Below are 18,629 nucleotides of genomic sequence, written 5' to 3' on the forward strand. Positions count from 1 at the left end.
CAATGTCATGGTATTTGTATTCCGGTCTCAGGTAAATTATATACGTGTTGTTTTATGCCACCCGTGGGTAACTATACATTTTATTTTAGATTCTGGTAGTAAAAAAAAATATTTTAATCTGCACACTTTATAAAATGCAGAAATACTAATTTATATAATAAAAATATACTATTTCTACTTGTATATCTTATTATCAATAAATATTTTTTATTAATATATAAAAAAGTAATTAAAATTAGAAATAACACACTAATATTCACAGCTCACTAAACCGGCGCATCCGCCGATCGTTACTTTGGTCCCTCTCGTACGCTCATGAACATGTATTTCTTTCTCTGTCACTCTTGCGAGGACAAATGTTCACTTTTAATCAAATCTAATAAATAATCTCAATGAAACATACCGAAAATTCCTTCAAATTTTCATAAAAAATAAAACAATGATAAATAATAATAATAATAGTAAATAGTAATGGTAATGGAAATGGTGATGGGGATGGTAATAGTAATAGTAATTAATAATAATAATATAATAATAATAGTAATGTGCTTGATAAAATTAGTGTGTTTTTATTATTATCATTGTCTTTTAATATCATTTCAAAATTGCAAGGACTTATTAAAATTGTATGAATATAAAACTATTTATTATCGGAGTAGTATTTAAATATTTCAAAAATGTCGTAAATATAAATAAATTCAAGAAAATACTATAATATTATGCACACATATCGAACAGCCTTCATGTTTTTCACAACACTATTATCTCATCTTCAATTAATAACATAAAATACGGGTATTTCCGTTATACGTTTGTGACGTTGCTGGTTTATTACCCACCGAAAAAAAAACCGTATATAATTATATTAATCCTGTTAACTATATCCAGTTGTTAAAACGAAACTATGAATAAAACACTTGTGATTTTCACGTTCGCAATCGCAATTACAACGTTGCACGCCTACGTTAATAAATGCGCCGAAAAATACGAATGTCCCAAATCTGAACGTTGTACTCCTCTTTCGCAAGTTTTTTATGACGGTCCCAATAATTGTTGTAAAGTTTGCATAAAGGGTATGTTGTGTTTTATGTTTTTTTTCCTGATGTGTATTTAATAAAGTTGTAATTTTCAGATTGCAAAGCATATTGTAAGAAGATTGTTTGCCCTCAGTACTTCTGGTGTCCCAATCCACATCCTGGAGGCATTTGTAATTGTTGTACTTTGTGTAATTAAATAATAAACTTAATTTCTAAGCTGGTTTTAGTTATTTTTTAATGTTAAGGTTGCTTGAAAACTAATATTTAATATTTCAGTGGAAAAAATAAGTGTTTTTTCGTGTTGATTGTTAATTATAGTAATGTATATTAATGTGAACATATCATACATTACTACTATAGTTCGTGGTTATTATCGGCTGTCAAATACATATAAAGCAAAATAGTTTCTTTAACATTTCAGTTACGTACTTACATAAAAATGATTAAAATTTCACTAGTAATTTTTGCTACTGCAATTGCAAGTATAGCAGCAAGTTGTATTCCTAAAAACTGTACAGGAATTTATAATTGTCCTAAATCTGAACCATGTACATCAACTTCTCAAATTTTTTACGATGGTTGTTGTAAAATTTGTGTAAAAGGTATGTTATTTTTATATTCGTTTTATATAAATTTATTTTGTTTTATTTTAGATTGTAACGCATATTGCAACAAGACTGTATGTCCTGTTTATGTTTGGTGTCCCAATCCTCATAAAGGCGGAGTATGTAATTGTTGTACTTTATGCAATTAAATAAAATTCATCCATTTACAATATATAAATAAACTATATTTCTCATATTTTTGTGATTTTCTTAACCAAATTAAGTGAACTAAGGAAATAAAAAATTTTAATTTTGAGTAAGTTTTGTGGCGACTTTGTTCAGGATAATATTAATTAATTTTAAGAAATTAAAAGAAATTAATTTCATTTTGATATATGGTTACAATTGTTTCCTTTACCATTTAAACATATTGTATTATACAACTAGTAATAAATTATTTTCAAATATAAATTATTATTTATTATTTTTATAAAGGGCGGATTAAAATATTTTGTTTTAAAATTTTGTTTCATTAAATATTTCATTTTATCTTTATTACCAGTATCTCTAATAAAAAATATACTTACACACAATTCCTTCATACATATTTAGTTATTTAAACACAACAAAGATTAACAAATCTTAGTATAATCATTATTTAAAATGATGCGGATATCAACGAGGTCGTTGTTTTTGACTATTTATTGATGATTTAATTATGATGACAAAATTATAAATATACTTTTTATATTTATAATTTTAAAATAACCATAAAAACCGCCAATTAATGAACTTATACTATACAGAATTTGTCGTTAATTGTTTTTTTGTTTTATCAAACTGATTTATAAAATAGAGCATAAAGAAATTAAAAACTGAATAATTAATGATATAACTTTTTATATTTTTTAACTTATCAGCTTTCAACCCACTGAACATTTATGTTGATTAAATATAATCGGTGCACAAAAAACTGTCCACAGAACATTGCAACAATGTTAAAGTTATTAAGTCTGACTTTTATTATAATTCTGGTAGATTCCCTAGACACAAATAAAAGTGTAAAAATAATAGAACCCCCAAAATGTCAGATTTTCTGTGAGTTAATCATTAAATGCCCCCCTGGCGAGGTTCTAGTACCTCCTGAAAGTCCAGATTGTGGGTGTCCCACTTGTAAAAGTATGTAATTATATTATAACTTAAATAAAATTAAATATTTGTTGTCTTTTAGGTTGTTTTGATATTTGTTTTGATGTTGACTGCCCTCAACGTTGTTTTAGACCATGGGTAGAAAATGGAATTTGTTCCTGTTGTAAAAGATGTTTGTGAATGTGAAAAATTACCTTTAATAAATCTTAGACACACAAAATATGTCTTATTTACGTGTGTGCCTTTATTATTTATGTATACATGGAAATTTGTAATTGATATATTTTTTTAAAATATAAATAAACAAATATATATTAGCAAGTGACGCACAACGGATTATTATCAAAAATCTTCATAAATTTATTTTTTCCATTTCGATTTATGCCTTTTTTGTGCTAATTCAAATATAATAACAACCTTATAAATAATCAAGACTGGACTAAAGATTATAAATATCACAGTTTCTTTGCAATTGTTAAAATATTACAAGATGTTTAAGTTATTAACTGTCGTGTTATTTGTACTTTTTGTTTGTGCAAAGACTCAAAACACTACTAATACTGAATCTACTACTTCATCTTCAACGTCAACATCTATATATTGTAAGTATTAAATCATTAATTTTTTTGCACATTAATTTGTTATTGTTTCAGACTGCAGAGATTATTGTGAAAATTTATGTTCGCAATGTGCTTTGAATCCGATGGTTGGAGGAATTTGTTTCTGTTGTTTCACATGTGGTTACATTCATTTATGATTTTCTATTAATAATTTATTTAATGAATAAATAAATAATTAATACAGTATGTTTTTTTTTTAATATCCGCAACATTTGCAACTGATCAAAGCTGGATGAACATCTTCATCTTTGGCGGGACAAAAAACTCTATTGCAAAATTCTTGACATTCTACAAAACAAAATAAAATGTATAAAAAAATTAAATATGTTATGTGCAACTTACTCATGCATGAACCTGTACAGCCACAAGCATCTTTCTCGTAATTGGGAATGTAGATTTCATCTGTGCAACAAGAATTGGAAGGACAAGGCACAAAACAAATAAATGGAGGATTTGGAATAATATCTGTCACATTTTGCTTCGATTGTGCCTTAGCTAGAAAAATTGTCAGTGTGATTAAGTAGAGTTTCAACATTTTGTTTTAACAAATGTGGTTGGATGTGTTGCTATTTTATACTCAAGTTGTTATCTTGAATAAATTATTCTGATTTAAATATTGTATCAACATACAGGTTTTTCTACCAATTCACAAGCTAAAAACAACAAACGACGTTTTAAGAACTAAATCTTTAAATTGAATCTTGTAAAAACTCACCAGTTCTCTACATCTAATAAACACTATATGTTGTTTTATTTTTATCTAGTTTAAAATGTGGTAATTCCCCGCTATGATCGCTTACGTAAAAAATAATATTTCTAAATCAGTGAATTCACAGCAAAAACAAGAACATTATTTTAAAAGAGATAGCGGTGGTGTTTACGTATATAAATCACAAAAAATATAATAATGCTTCATTATACCAGTTATCATGTATAAGTTTAGTTTATTGTTATTACTCGTTATAAACAACGAAGCAGTGGAAAAAAATGATTGTCCAACTGAATGTCCTTTATACAAATGCCTGACAGGATACGAATTAGCTAGAAAGGACAATAAAAGTTGCCCGGAGTGTACCAAAATTGAAGGTAAACAAACCATAATCTACGAATAATTTATGAACTCAGATTAGTATTATTATTTTATTATTCATGTTATAAGTAGCAAAAAAATAATTAATTAATCAGTTCGTTGTAAAATTGTGGGACAATGCTTAAATTACTTTGTTTGTCAACAACAATTGTTGCTCTGGTGTTTGCTGTAGATTGTAACTAAAATTTATTTTTTTAATTTTATAAAATTATTATACGTTTGTTTCAACAGATAAACCAAATTGCAGTGAATTATGTGCTACACCTGAATGTAATGTAGGAGAGGAGATTTACAAACCTCCCAATCAATGTTGCTCAATATGCAGGAAAACTCGTAAGGAAAATTTTTATCATAAATAAATAAATGAATAATTTACATTCTTTTTATTTTTAGCTTGTTGTAAAGAAGATGCTTGTGCAACTGTAAGATGTGTAGCTTATAATTGTGACGTAGGACAAAATTATGGAGGATATTGTAACTGTTGTCCTTGTCAAAATCACACCTTAACCATAGGTTGATAAAACTTTATTGTGTTATAATATTTGCTTAATTAAATAAAGTTACTGTACTAAATTTTATTTTTTATTAAAATAAAACAATTAAAAAAATTTAAAATGTGGTACTCCCCTCTAATAAAAAACAATTTGTTATTAAGAAATTACATCTATACATATAAATAAAATTGGAGTGTCTGTTTGTAATATTGAAATAACCGTTTTTTACTACATACATATGAATATAAATACGGTACATACATCAAAATAACATTTTTTACAAGTTTTGTCTCTCAGTTTGTCAGTTCCGGCTAATCTCTGAAATGGCTGGACCGATTTTGACTGATACGCCACCACTGGGCCGTCACGTCGGGCGCCTCCCGGATGAAGTCGCGGGTATAGCTGGTCAATAATAAAATTAATTTAAACTAAAAAGAATTGTTCTATTAATAAAATAATTATGTCTTTTAGTTATTTCTTACGTTTTCAGCAATTTTGATCGTACGGATTTTCATCGTATGGAAAATGATCGTACGAACTTTAATCATATGGAAAATGTCGTATGGAATTTGATCGTACGGTTTTTCATCGTATGAAAAATGATCGTATGGATTTAGGTCACTTTACGTTTTTAGTAATTTCTCACGTTTTTAATGAATTTTGGAGATTTTAGTAGTTTTTTACGTTTTATATATATACTGTATGTATATATATTTCTTTAAGGCTACCACACGTAATTGTTGAAAAAATTTCGAAAGTATGGCTCATTAGTATTTACTACTCATACGGGAAATTTTCTTAGAAATTAAATTGTTCGAGAGGACCGAAATTTCATCCAATTTTGCTTTCACAAGAAATTTATTTCTCAATAATTTTCATGAAATTTTTATAATTAAAAATTTTTTGGTTATAGAAGTGTAATAAACAGCTTGTAAATAATATAATCTTTACTAGAAATTTCGTAGATGTTAAATATTTTAATATTTATTTAATATTAATTTTAATATTTATTACTGACAATTAGAAAAAATTAAAATGTGGTACTCCCCTCTAATAAAAACCAATTTATTATTAACGTTTATATTTAATATTTTAATATATTACTGATATTGGAGCTGAGAAATGTAACATATAAGAAAGCTAAATTGTTAGATGTGCTTTCTAAAAAACACAATATGAGGGAAGAATTTTATCAGCCAGTTTGTGAATATTGTCCAAGTTGCTGAACTATAAATTAATAAATTAATTCAATTAGTTGCACGTTTATTTAATTTTGTGATGTTTAATAATTTAGGTCCTTGACGAATTCTGTATTTAAATTTTTATTTTTTGTTTTATTGATTATAATACTTAAAACTACTTAAAATGCATAACTACGTTGTGTTATTTTATTTTATCACGTTGTCTCATCATTAAAGAAAATCCACATACATTAACCTCCACATATTGCAAAAAAAAAGATAAAAATTCCTGCAAAGGCCATTTAAAAAAGGATTTCCTTTATTACATATGTATGTTAATTTGCAAAATATTTGCTTGATACATATTATTAAATAAAGCATGTTAAATTACATTTCCTTCGTCTTGTTTAATCTAAATGACGTGCTAAAATATAATAAAAAACTTTTGAAACATTTTCTTGTATAGATATAAATAATACACACATATTGCTACTGATTATTATTCATTTAAATGCCTGAACAACAGATTCATTCAAACACGCCCAATTATAACAAAAATATCAATTACAACTTATTGGAAATACAGAAATCAGTTCAAACGTGTTAATTTTCAAAAGTATAACATATAAAAGTGGCATATTAATTAAAAAATATATAGTGAGCACAATGTTGCGGCTACTGATACTTTTAGCACTCACTTTCTGTGGATTTTTTGTCAATCCAAGTAAGGCATTTACGTTAAATATACTAATAGTTTTAATAATTTATAGGACTGGACACCACCAGTAGGTTAGCATCATTCCATTACTGGTAAAACTTCTTTCATTTTGTATGCAGGTGAAGCCTTAGATTGTCCTGAACCTTGTGACCCTATTGTGTGCGTGAGAGGGTACAAACTTGTCCAACAACCTGAGAACTGTTGTCCAACGTGCGAGCCAGGTATGTTATAAAATAAGAGTATAAAAATTTGGAGTAATTTAACTTTTATTGTTTAGAAATTCCTCATCCGATCTGTCTGTTTGTGTGCAACGGTATTAAATGTCCTCCATTGCAATGCAAACCTAATCAGGTGGCTGTGAGACCACTTTGTGGCTGTTGTGATGTTTGTAGAGATATACCTTTGCCTTGTAAACCGAATTGTACTCTAGTTAGATGTAACATTCCCCTTTGTAAGCCGGGACAAATTATTGTTAAACCACCTTGTGGTTGTTGTGGAATTTGTCAAGACAAACCTGGTAAATTTGCTGAAATTTAATAAATAAAGTTTCTATGGGTTGTTTAGTTGTAGATTGTTCAAAAACCTGTTGTACAACTCCTATTTGTCCAAAAGGAGTTAACCAACTCAAAAAACCTGGTGAATGTTGCTTCAAATGTGAAGGTAGGGACGTAACTAATAAATAATTTAAGGTGCAATGTAAAATTGTATTTTAGAAGAGTGTTCTAAATCAGACGTTTGTCCATTGATCAAATGTGCACCTGGTTACCACAGTGTCAAACGACTAGGAGACTGTTGCAATGTTTGTGAACCAGGTGAAACCCCAATCGTTCACAAGCGATACACAAACATTTATTGTTGTATTTCTAGACGACTGTCATGGAGTTGAATGTCCTTCAGTGAAATGTGCAGCAGGATTCGAAGAAGTGAAAAAGCCTGGAGAATGTTGCGCCACCTGTGCACCAAGTAAAGTGTAACTGACAAGCAAAAATGTACTTTTATTCACCAGTTTAGTTCCAGTTTGTCCTAAATTTTGTCCATTTATCGGTTGCGCTCCGGGATACCATGAGGAGAAAGGTCCTGCAGATTGTTGTCCAAAATGTGTCAAAGGTAAGATTCAACTAAACATCAATCATGTACTGAACTTAACTGAAAAATTAGATCTTCCGACGAGTTGCAAGCCCGAGTTGTGTCCTCAATTATTTTGCATGGAAGGATTCGTTTTAAAAGCTAAGCCTGGAGATTGTTGTCCTTCGTGCGTTCCAAGTAAGTTCACCAAATTAAATTGCGCTTCGGTTAGTTAATTATTTTTTAGTCTGTCCAAATGTATGTCCCCTTATTAACTGCATTAGTGGCTACCATGCTGAAAAGTTACCAGGAGATTGTTGTTCTAGTTGCGTACCAGGTAAATAACAACTTTCATCCAACGAGTCACATATATTAATAAATTCTAAGATAGATCCTCCAGCCACGTGCAACAAACAATTGTGTCCCCTTCTTAGATGTGCACCAGGGTACGTTTTGGGCACCAAACCTGGAAGTTGCTGTCCCACATGTGTACCAGGTATGTCATTCAAAAATCACTTAGACATAATATTTATGTCATTATTTCAGCATGTCTTAACGACTGTTCGAAAGTATTCTGCCCGGCCATAGTGTGTGCAGCAACGGAACAGTTGGTCAAAGAGCCAGGTTGCAGCTGTTGTCCAGTTTGCAAACCGAGAGCCTTGTGTACGGTGCCTTGCGACCAAGTGGTGTGCAGACCGCCCGTTTGCACCCCGAACCAAATCCTCGTCCCTGATCCTTGCGGTTGTTGCAAAATATGCCAGGATAAATCTTCCAGCCTTCTGCGACAACCAAGTTGTAAACCAGATTGTTCTAAATTACAATGTAAAGTGCCAGTTTGCTATCCACATCAGATCCTTGTCGTGCCTCCATGTGATTGCTGTCCAATATGTCAGGACACTCTTTTAGGTGAGTAATTGAATTTGCTTAATACAAATGTGTATTGATTTTTCCAGATTGTAGTTTGATTCAGTATCCTGCAATCAACTGTTTTGCTCGTTCTATGAAGATCAAGAGGGGATGCTGTTACGAGTGTGCTCCTATCATTTTTTAATGGTAAACATAATATATAAATGATTAATTGATAAATGAGTTTTCTTTATACCCTTTAATAAAATTTAATTTTAGGTGTTTTTTGCAAAAAACTATACCGATAGGAAAGTCTTTGATACCATTGAATTTTGAGAGAAGCATCATGCATGACAGAGACAGTACGGAGTAAATTTGTAAACTTTTATTGTCTCTGTCAAGCATGATGTTTCTCTCAAAATTCAGTCGGATCAAATGGTTTTCTATTGGTATACACATTGGTAGAAACAGGTTTGCACAGAAACAACTTTTATATATAGTTTTTAGACAGTGAAACTTAATAAACTGTAAACAAATATTGCTATTTAATGAGCTCTTTTAAATAACACATGATTATCAGTCACATGCTAATTTTGGCAATGGGAATTCACTGATTAGTTTATTTACAATAAAGGATTTCAAAACTCACAAAATAATCTTATCTAAAAATGTTTATAAATAAACAGTTTGTAGTAAAATTTTTGTTGTTTTGTTTTGTGCAATTTTTATTGTTATTTAGATTTTACTTTTTATGTTAATAACCTTGAAAGCATTGATGCTCTATCAGATGTAAACAAAATTCACAACTGTAAACATGTCCAAGAAAACATTAGTATTATTTTGTTTGTTATTTAGTGTGAATTTAGTGTTAAGTTTAAAATGTGCCTCTTGGGCCTGCGATGAAGTTAAATGTCCTGAAGTTCAATGCAAAGATGGGGAGGTGCGTGGAAAAGGTGGCCTATGTCTTTGTTGTGACGTCTGCAGGAAAATTATCGGTAATCACTCATTTTCCATATTTTTTGTGCTAATGTAAGCTAATTGCAGGTGAAGGGGAAGACTGCAACTCCGGAAGTTTAATTGGGGGAGTGATTTCTGACACCGTAACCTGTGGAGAAGGATTATACTGCAAGCAAAACGACAAATGTGTTAAACTATAATAATTGTGAACGCACGAATTTATTTTATCTTGTTAAATAAAATTACAACAAAGATCGTTAAATTTTTTGGCACTTCCTGTTCAGACATTCCAACCCCGGTGCACAACGGGCACGTGGTGGTGGCCCTCCAATTCCCAAAAGTATACAAGTCTCTCCTTCATCTAAATCAAAACAAAATCATCCTCAAATCATTTAGTAAGCCACAATCCATACTTAAAAGTGTGACGCATATGTTGCAGCAGCCGCAAAATCCTTTGGATATAACCTGCCCTTCTTCACACGAATAAGGTTCGTCGCTGCAATCAACGGTGGAGCAATAATTTGGCGGGCACACAAGGGCATAAATAGGGCACAGTAGAACGGCACAGATCACGATAAACTTCATTTCGTTGTTTAAAAGGAAGATTGACCACGTCGGTATTTATACTTTCTGGTTTACAAGGTGATGATAACTAAATTTGTGACTCGACTAAGCGAGTAAGTGGGGAAATTGTGTGGGAACGTGCAAAATTTAATTTCTTTTAATTGTACTACAAATGAGATTAATGATCATTTTCTATAATTATTAATTTTAATTTTTATGAAATAGATTTATATGTTCTTTTCGAATAATATGATCTCAAGTACCAATTAAAAAATAAAATTAGAAAAATTTGTTTCTTCATACATTTGTTTTTGTCTGGTTGTTTTATAATAAAATTTTATTACAAGAAATAATGCATAATTACATAATTTCTGTTTAAGATAAATTATTAGAATAATAAGCCAGTTTTATCCCAAAAAAACCCATGATATTGTATATAACCTTGACACCATCAACTTTTAACAGATACAATCTAAATTCATTACTACAAACATGTCAGATAAAATATTCGTATTTTTTTATGTTCTAATTAGTATAAATCTAGTATTAAGTCTAACATGTGTCCCTTGGGCTTGTGACAATGTTAAATGCCTTGAGGTGAAGTGCAGAGACGGAGAATTACGTGGAAAAGGAGGCAATTGTCTCTGTTGTGACATATGTAGGCGAATCATTGGTAACCACCATATACTTTACATTAACACTTTTTAGGTCTAAGTTTCATTGTAGGCGAAGGGGAGGACTGCAGTCCTGAAAGTTTGATTGGTGGCGCGATTTCTCAGACTGTAACCTGCGGAGAAGGATTGTACTGCAAACAAAATAAATGTGCCAAAATAGACTATTTGTAAATGTATCAACCACAACGAGCATCTGGTAGTGGGCCACCAAGCTCCAAAAGTAGGCAAGGCTGTAGCTCAGCTAAAAATAACTAAAGTCACATACAAATATTTTAATAAACAATAACACATACTTAAAAGTATAACACATATATTGCAGCAACCACTAAAACCTTTAGACAAAACTTTAGACTCCTTCTGCACACGAAGTAGGTTCAGAACTACAATTCGCAAAGGAGCACACACTTTTCAGGCATACTGTAGCGGAAATAGGGTAAAGAAGAATGGTATAAACTACCTGTGACTAGAGTTAAGCTACAATTAAGTAAAAAAATACGATTTTGAAATGTGCAAATATTTAATTAATTAACACACTGAAATTTGAGTAATAAGCTTTTAAATATTTATTGAAAAAAAAAAATATATTAATATATTGATATATTATCATTATTATTATTACAATATTGTTAAATTTTTTGACATCTATTGTTTATACATATCAATTTTGGACCACACTGAACACTTAGTGGTGGATCTCCTATGCCTAAACGCAGACAATACTGCCCCTCATCTAAAACAAAACAAAATCATTTTCAAATATTTTAATAAACAACAATTCTTACTCAAATATGTAACACACATGTTACAGCAACCACAAGCTCCTTTAGATAAAACTTGTCCCTCTTCACAAGAACGAGGTTCGTTGCTGCAATCGTAGGTGGAGCAAACATTTGGTTGGCATCTTGATGCGTAAATGGGGCACAAAAAAATTGCGTAAATCACGATTAACTTCATTTTGTTGATTGAGGTGAGGATTTGCTGAAGGTACTTATATTGCTTGTTGGGCAAGGTGATATGGTGATAATAAAATTTGCAACTCAAGGTATGGAGTGATTAAACGGCGAAAAAATTATTCCGGAACGTTTAAAATGTTTATAATACAAATAAATTTAATTACATAATTATTTTCAAGAAGCAATTGGAAAATAATATTGTGGTAATTATGTGCAAAATTTTAAATATAAATATAATAAAGAATAAATACATATCTCTGTATTTATATGTTCAAGAATGTACAGAATATACAAACTATTCAAAACATTATAGAGAATCTAGAGAATATAGTGAATATAGAGAATATAGAGAATATAGAGAATATAAAGAATATAGAGAATATAGAGAGACAATAATAAAAATATTGAATTATTATTAAATATTTATTAATTGTTATAAAAAACATATTTATTATTTTATTTATATGTTTAAGAATATTTATATATATATATATATATATATATATATATATATATATATATATATATATATATATATATATATATATATATTTATATATTATTACAATATTATTACAATATTATTAAATTTTTTGACATCTATTTTTCACACATTTCAATCCTGGACCACATTGAGCACGTGGCGGTGGATCTCCAATTCCTAAAAGTAGGCAAAACTGTCCTTCTTCTGTAACAAAACAAAATAATCATCAAATATTTTCATAAACTACATTTCTTACTTAAAAGTGTAACACATATGTTACAGCAGCCACAATATCCTTTAGATAAAACTTGTCCCTCTTCACACGAACAAGGTTCGTTGCTGCAATCAATGGTGGAGCAAACATTTTTCAGGCATACTGATGCGTAAATGGGGCACAGGAAGATGGCACAAACAACTATGAACTTCATTTTGTAGTTTGAAATAAGGATTGGCTGAAGGTATTTATACTGCTTGACAATGTGATATGAGGATAACAAAATATGCAACTCGAGGTATGGCGTGATTAAACGGCATAAAAAATATTCCGGAACGTATAAAATGTTCATAATACAAGTAAATTTAATTACATGATTATTTTCAAGCAGCAATTAGAAAATAATATTGTGATAATTATGTGCAAAATTTTAAATTTAAATATTATAAAGAAAAAGTACATATCTCTGTATTTATATGTTACAGAATATATAGAATATACAGAATATGAAGAATATAGAGAAAATAGAGAATATAGAGAATATAAAGAATATAGAAAATACATAGAATGTGGAGAATATGGAAAATACAGAGAATATAAAAATATATTAAAATAATATGTTGGAATAAATTTAATAAATTAAAAAAAATCTACGAAAGTATGTAATATTTTATTAAGAAAATGTGATTTTAAAAATGATAAAAATATATATTAAAATAATGTGATGGAATAAACTTAATAAATTCAAAAAAATATAAATAAATAAAATTCTACGAAAGATTTTAAAATACTCAGTATTATAATGAGAAGAATAAATTATTATTAAATATTAGTTGAATTAATTGTTATAATGAAATCTGGCTAATGTATTTTCTACGAAAGTAGAAGAGAATATATTTTAAAAAATTAAAAAACAAAAACAAATACATAATATTTTATCAATAAATATATTAAAAGAATTTTTATAATACATTTCAATATAATAAAAGTAAATTTTAAAATACAACAGATAATAGGAATATTTAATTAATTAATACATTCCAATTTGAGTAATAAATTTTTAAATATTTATTGTAACAAAAATATAATAATATACTGACATATTATCATTACTATTACAATATTGTTAAATTTTTTGACACCTATTGTTTACACATTCCAATTGGGGATCACACTGAACACTTAGTGGTGGATCTCCTATGCCTAAACGTAGACAATACTGCCCCTCATCTAAAACAAAACAAAATCATTTTCTAATATTTTAATAAACAACAATTCTTACTCAAATATGTAACACACATGTTACAGCAGCCACAAGCTCCTTTAGATAAAACTTGTCCCCCTTCACAAGAACGAGGTTCGTTGCTGCAATCGTAGGTGGAGCAAACATTTGGTTGGCATACTGATGCGTAAATAGGACACAGGAAAATTGCGCAAACCACGATAAACTTCATTTTGTCGTTTGAGGTGAGGAAGTTACTTATATTGATTGCTTGTCAAGGTGATCTTGTGGTAACAAAATAGGCAACCCAAAGTGATTAAACGGCGAAAAAATTATTCCGGAACGTTTAAAATGTTCATCATACAAATTTAATTACATAATTATTATATTTTCAACTATCGAATAATTTTAATATTTGAGTAAATTATGTTCAATAATATCTCGGTATTTATAATATCAGTCACTGATAAACTTTAATATTGCACTTTAAATTATGAAATAATTTCAAGGTTGAGTTAATTGCATGATTGTATTATTCAAGTAGTTATTCCTATATATTTTATTTATTGTTAAAAATAAAACACATTTATATTTTATTATTTTTCTATAAACATTTTTTGCGTGAAATTGACATATTTAATTTTCCACTTTTTTGCAAATTCCACCACAACAACTGGAAACTGACCAGTGTAAAAACCTGAATGTGCTACTAAAAACAGCAACATTAATTTATCCTACCAGAGGCTGATTAACATAATTTAGTAGATTTGGGGATTTAATAATGCGGCAGATCTTAATCGAATTATTTATTTTCTCATTGGGCAGCTTGACAAGTGCTGTTAATGCACTGCAAACCTTCTTCGCAGTAAACTGTGGGCGGGGGTCCCCCTATGACTAAACTAACCGGACATTGTTCACCTTCCTCTGCAAAAAATACCGTCAATAGATTCATTCAACATGTTATTTGAACAAACTTACTCAAAATAGTGGCACAAACATTACAGCAAAGACAGAAGCCACCTTTGGTTAAAGTTTTGCCCTTAGGACAACATTTTGGTTCGGACGAGCAGTCGACTTTGTCACAAAAATTGAACGAGGCACTTCTGCACAGAATGGCAGCATTAATTGCCTCGTAACAAACGAAGGCGAAAATGACTATCAACAACAGGTATTTCATGGTGAAACAATTTTACTGTGAATTTTTCTATATCCGAACAGTGTTTTATACTTTTCTTATCAGCAGTGAATAATTTACATAAAACTAAAAAACATTAAGAAAAAGTAAAACATGTTCATTACAACTCTGCATTTGGCAATTTTTAAAAGAATACATATAAATTTGCATGGACTTGATACGTTCATAAATAGATAAGCACGATTCACTTATTCAACAGTTGTTACAAACATTTAGAATGAAAATTTTATTTGTGCTAATTTCGTTCACTTTTATTTCGTACTCTTACTCTTGTACGATTTTTTGTGAAACTTGCGACACAGTTGAGTGCCAAAAACCACCCTTAAAATGTCCTGCGGGACAAGTGATTGGGAAGGGAGGATATTGTTACTGTTGCGATGTGTGCATCACTGTTTTAGGTAAATAATTTTTATGAAATTTATATGATAATTCATATATGATATTTTAATAATTTTGAATTCGTAGGGGAGAACGAAAGATGTTCCAGTGATTGTGCAAACCCACCACCCACAAGGCGCTGTAAATCTGGCCTAATGTTATTATTATTAAAAAAAGTACAAATTTAAATTTCAAAAGCGGCATCTGACTAGTGTTAGTTATACTAGAAAAATAATTAATACGGCATCCTGCCGTAATAAACACACATCTAATTATTGTAGAATTCTAAAAATATTACAGGTAGTTATACTGAGGTGTTCTGTGATTATACTTAAATGAATTAATGGTAGATGTCTCTAACATTGAACAACTAAAGACTAAAGTTCTAATCAAGTCTTAGAAGTATAGTATAAATTAAATACATAATCCGTTTTATTATATAAGCATAGAGGTGATAATTAGCAATTCTGCAATATTTTCAGTTAATCAGGGGGTTCACATACCAGGTAGAATGAGATATTTGTTTTTTTGTAAAATGTAGTCGAGCAATTTATAAAGAAAACGGAGAAAAAACACGAGGTGGATGGTGTAATTGTAGTGACGTCTACAAACTATTCTGTGTAAGTACTAAAAAATAAAAAATTGTTGGGAATGTGCATAATTTATAAAAATCCCCGATTTTGCATAAAAATAATTACATTTTATCACCGTATAATTTAAATTGCTAATCGTGTAAGGGTACAACTATAAAATTATAAAAATCTTCCCAAAAGCTCATCAGTGTTAACTATGAAATCGTTTGTTGTAACACTTCTCCTGGTAACTCTGGTTTACCAGGTGACTTCGATAATTTTATGTCCGCCATGTGTTCCGGAAAAATGTGCGCAAGTTAAATGTAACGCGAACCAAACCCTCGTTGAAAAGGCTAACTGTGGTTGTTGTCCCTTGTGCATCACCTATTTGGGTTGGTTGTTTTATTATTCTATTAACTGACATTAAATTAATTAATTTGGTATGCAGGAAAGGGTGAGAAATGTCTGCAAATTGTAATTCTGGGTGGACCTCCAACAACAATTATGTGTGCTGATGGTTTGGAGTGCATTAAGGGCGTATGTGCTGATCGTGAGTACTAATTTATTGTTATAATGTTGATTCCAATTTATAATGTTGCGTCTGTCTAAAATTATACATAATTAACTCGATTATATATTTATTTGATGGCTTTGGATCTTGATTGATGATTTTATTTTCAGCAAATACAACAAATTAAACAATTTTTACCCAATGATATTGTTAAATAAACTATATTTACAATGAATTGTTTGTTTTTTCTTATTTATTACTTTCCCCTACTTAAATATTTCAGATTAGTATCAATAAGGAGTTTGAAAAATATTAAAAGACTTTCCAACTGTTGTAAAGTATAACTAAAATTAGATTTATTGTTCGCATAATTAACAACTAAACGATTCATATCAGTTGAATAGTTGAAATAAGTAAGAAATAGAAACTGTAACACTGGAACATTAATTCTCTAACAAAATCAACTAGAAACATGTTTTATTTCTGGTAATATTTAGAATACTTTGTAATTATATACAAATTAATTTGAATTTGAAATTATTCCCACAATTTTTGTCAAATGTCAAATACAGGAAACTGTAAACCTGACACCTATTGAATAAACACTACAAATCAATTTTTCGTCCATTTTTAGTGGGAGGTTAGTACTTCGTGAATGTTCTATGTGGATGTTCTGTACTTAAACTTACATGAATTAATGATAGATGTCACTAGCATTGAACAACTTAAGATTTAAAAGTTTTAATCAACTCTTAGAAGCATAGTATAAAATATAAATAATATATAAACTAAACACATAATCTGTTTTTTTAGCTTGCAACCTACTTATATATATATTTATCTAAATTGTCCAATATAAAACTTAAAACGAACAAGCATGGAGGTGATAAGTGGCAATTCTGCAATATTTTCATTCAGTGGTTTCACATACAAGGTAGAATATGACTACTTCTTGGTTTATATTCATTATGTTAACAATTACATGTTGTCTGGAAGGCAAATTTGTATGCGGACCTGACATTTGTTTTTCTGTAAAATGTCACCCAGCAATTTGTAAAGAAAACGAGGAAGAAACACAAGGCGGCTGGTGCAATTGTTGTGACGTCTGCACAACTATTCTGCGTAAGTATTAAAACATAAAAAATAGTTGGGAATGTGCACAATTTATAAAAATAATACGACATTTTATCACTGAACAATTTAAATTGCAAATTGTGTAACTATAAAATCTGAAATCTTCCCAAGAGTACTTCAGTACTAACTATGAAGTCATTTGCTGTAACACTCTTCCTGGTAACTCTGGCTTACCAGGTGACCAAGACGTTATGTTATGTCTGTCCACCATGTGTACCTGAAAAATGTGAGCAAGTTAAATGTAACGCCCAACAAACCCTCGTTGAAAAGGGTTACTGCAACTGTTGTCCCTTGTGCATGACCTATCTGGGTTGGTTTATTGATGGTTTGTTCTATTGAATGATTTTAAATTAATTAATTTGGTACGCAGGAAAGGGAGAGAAATGTTACCAACTTCTATATCTGGGTGGACCTCCAAGAACAGTTGTCTGTGCTGAAGGTTTGGAGTGCATTATGGGCGTGTGTGCTGATCGTGAGTACTTATTTGTTGTTATAACATTGATTCCAACTTCTGTCTAAAATTATACACAAGTAACTCGATTATATATATATGTTTATTTTGAGGGTTTGTGTCTTAATTGATGATTTTTTTCAGCAAACACAACAAACTAAACAATTTTTACCCAATGACGTTGTTAAATAAACTATATTTACAATGAATTGTTTGTTTTTACTTATTTATTACTTTCCCCTACTTAAATATTTCAGATTAATATGAATAAGGAGTTTGAACAATATTGAAAGACTTTCCAGCTGTTGTAAAATACAACTAAAAATAGTTTTATTGTTGGCATAATTAACAACTAAACGATTATTCTTATCAGCTGAATAGTTGAAATAAGTAAGAAATAGAAACCGTAACACTGGAACATTAATTGTCCAACAAAATCAACCAGAAACATGAATTTCTTCATAGTATTATTTATGTTTATAAGTCTTGTTAATCAAATCAGTTCTGAAACTATTTGTGAAAATTGCACCTTGTCTGTAAAACGTCTAGGTAAAAGTTTTATAATAATATAATAT

The 18,629-nt window shown here is 29.6% G+C and overlaps 4 protein-coding genes and 8 long non-coding RNA genes across 14 annotated transcripts; 7 read left to right on the top strand and 5 right to left on the bottom strand.

Moving 5' to 3' along the window:
- Positions 1-798: 798 nt before the first annotated feature.
- LOC109609587 (uncharacterized) lies at positions 799-1,258 on the top strand. Its single transcript, XR_002192389.2, has 2 exons — positions 799-1,073; positions 1,133-1,258. It is a non-coding gene; the product is annotated as an uncharacterized LOC109609587 (long non-coding RNA).
- Positions 1,259-1,333: 75 nt separating this feature from the next.
- Positions 1,334-1,838, top strand: LOC109609579 (uncharacterized). Its single transcript, XR_002192386.2, has 2 exons — positions 1,334-1,639; positions 1,691-1,838. It is a non-coding gene; the product is annotated as an uncharacterized LOC109609579 (long non-coding RNA).
- A 1,689-nt stretch (positions 1,839-3,527) lies between these two features.
- On the bottom strand, positions 3,528-4,202 carry LOC109609584 (uncharacterized). Its single transcript, XR_002192387.2, has 3 exons — positions 4,067-4,202; positions 3,694-4,004; positions 3,528-3,639 (listed from the first exon to the last, which is right to left on the bottom strand). It is a non-coding gene; the product is annotated as an uncharacterized LOC109609584 (long non-coding RNA).
- A 46-nt stretch (positions 4,203-4,248) lies between these two features.
- LOC109609585 (uncharacterized protein DDB_G0274171-like) lies at positions 4,249-5,014 on the top strand. The gene is made up of 3 exons (XM_020026274.2): positions 4,249-4,437; positions 4,673-4,774; positions 4,835-5,014. The coding sequence occupies exons 1-3, from the start codon at positions 4,281-4,283 to the stop codon at positions 4,957-4,959; spliced, it is 384 nt and encodes a 127-aa protein (XP_019881833.1). The 5' UTR covers positions 4,249-4,280; the 3' UTR covers positions 4,960-5,014.
- Positions 5,015-6,732: 1,718 nt separating this feature from the next.
- LOC109609586 (uncharacterized protein DDB_G0274171-like) lies at positions 6,733-8,985 on the top strand. Of its 2 annotated transcripts, none has more exons than XM_049967301.1 (12): positions 6,733-6,840; positions 6,954-7,055; positions 7,112-7,351; positions 7,399-7,494; positions 7,548-7,646; positions 7,702-7,797; positions 7,852-7,941; positions 7,993-8,097; positions 8,147-8,236; positions 8,291-8,395; positions 8,446-8,805; positions 8,853-8,985. In XM_049967301.1, the coding sequence occupies exons 1-12, from the start codon at positions 6,783-6,785 to the stop codon at positions 8,948-8,950; spliced, it is 1,539 nt and encodes a 512-aa protein (XP_049823258.1). In that variant the 5' UTR covers positions 6,733-6,782; the 3' UTR covers positions 8,951-8,985. The 2 variants fall into 2 exon arrangements, with proteins under 2 accessions (XP_049823258.1, XP_049823259.1); XM_049967302.1 differs by having other exon boundaries at positions 8,860-8,985.
- Positions 8,986-9,905: 920 nt separating this feature from the next.
- Positions 9,906-10,365, bottom strand: LOC126265588 (uncharacterized). The gene is made up of 2 exons (XR_007548089.1): positions 10,116-10,365; positions 9,906-10,063 (listed from the first exon to the last, which is right to left on the bottom strand). It is a non-coding gene; the product is annotated as an uncharacterized LOC126265588 (long non-coding RNA).
- Positions 10,366-10,686: 321 nt separating this feature from the next.
- On the top strand, positions 10,687-11,099 carry LOC126265624 (uncharacterized). Its single transcript, XR_007548126.1, has 2 exons — positions 10,687-10,939; positions 10,993-11,099. It is a non-coding gene; the product is annotated as an uncharacterized LOC126265624 (long non-coding RNA).
- A 1,361-nt stretch (positions 11,100-12,460) lies between these two features.
- On the bottom strand, positions 12,461-13,004 carry LOC126265636 (uncharacterized). The gene is made up of 2 exons (XR_007548137.1): positions 12,634-13,004; positions 12,461-12,581 (listed from the first exon to the last, which is right to left on the bottom strand). It is a non-coding gene; the product is annotated as an uncharacterized LOC126265636 (long non-coding RNA).
- Positions 13,005-13,635: 631 nt separating this feature from the next.
- LOC126265619 (uncharacterized) lies at positions 13,636-14,133 on the bottom strand. The gene is made up of 2 exons (XR_007548122.1): positions 13,874-14,133; positions 13,636-13,821 (listed from the first exon to the last, which is right to left on the bottom strand). It is a non-coding gene; the product is annotated as an uncharacterized LOC126265619 (long non-coding RNA).
- A 473-nt stretch (positions 14,134-14,606) lies between these two features.
- On the bottom strand, positions 14,607-15,012 carry LOC109609580 (fungal protease inhibitor-1-like). Its single transcript, XM_020026271.2, has 2 exons — positions 14,792-15,012; positions 14,607-14,737 (listed from the first exon to the last, which is right to left on the bottom strand). The coding sequence occupies exons 1-2, from the start codon at positions 14,988-14,990 to the stop codon at positions 14,628-14,630; spliced, it is 309 nt and encodes a 102-aa protein (XP_019881830.1). The 5' UTR covers positions 14,991-15,012; the 3' UTR covers positions 14,607-14,627.
- Positions 15,013-15,150: 138 nt separating this feature from the next.
- On the top strand, positions 15,151-16,704 carry LOC109609573 (uncharacterized). 2 transcript variants are annotated; one of them, XR_007548038.1, is made up of 5 exons: positions 15,167-15,406; positions 15,474-15,686; positions 15,869-16,350; positions 16,407-16,508; positions 16,640-16,704. It is a non-coding gene; the product is annotated as an uncharacterized LOC109609573 (long non-coding RNA). The 2 variants fall into 2 exon arrangements; XR_007548037.1 differs by having other exon boundaries at positions 15,151-15,406; positions 15,474-16,350.
- A 420-nt stretch (positions 16,705-17,124) lies between these two features.
- Positions 17,125-18,263, top strand: LOC109609549 (fungal protease inhibitor-1). The gene is made up of 5 exons (XM_049967977.1): positions 17,125-17,139; positions 17,283-17,403; positions 17,466-17,591; positions 17,974-18,075; positions 18,199-18,263. Exons 1-5 carry the CDS (start codon positions 17,125-17,127, stop codon positions 18,213-18,215), a joined length of 381 nt encoding a protein of 126 aa, XP_049823934.1. The 3' UTR covers positions 18,216-18,263.
- Positions 18,264-18,629: the final 366 nt, after the last annotated feature.

This window comes from Aethina tumida, chromosome 5 (genome assembly GCF_024364675.1).
Source record: "Aethina tumida isolate Nest 87 chromosome 5, icAetTumi1.1, whole genome shotgun sequence".
NCBI classification, from domain to species: domain Eukaryota; kingdom Metazoa; phylum Arthropoda; class Insecta; order Coleoptera; family Nitidulidae; genus Aethina; species Aethina tumida.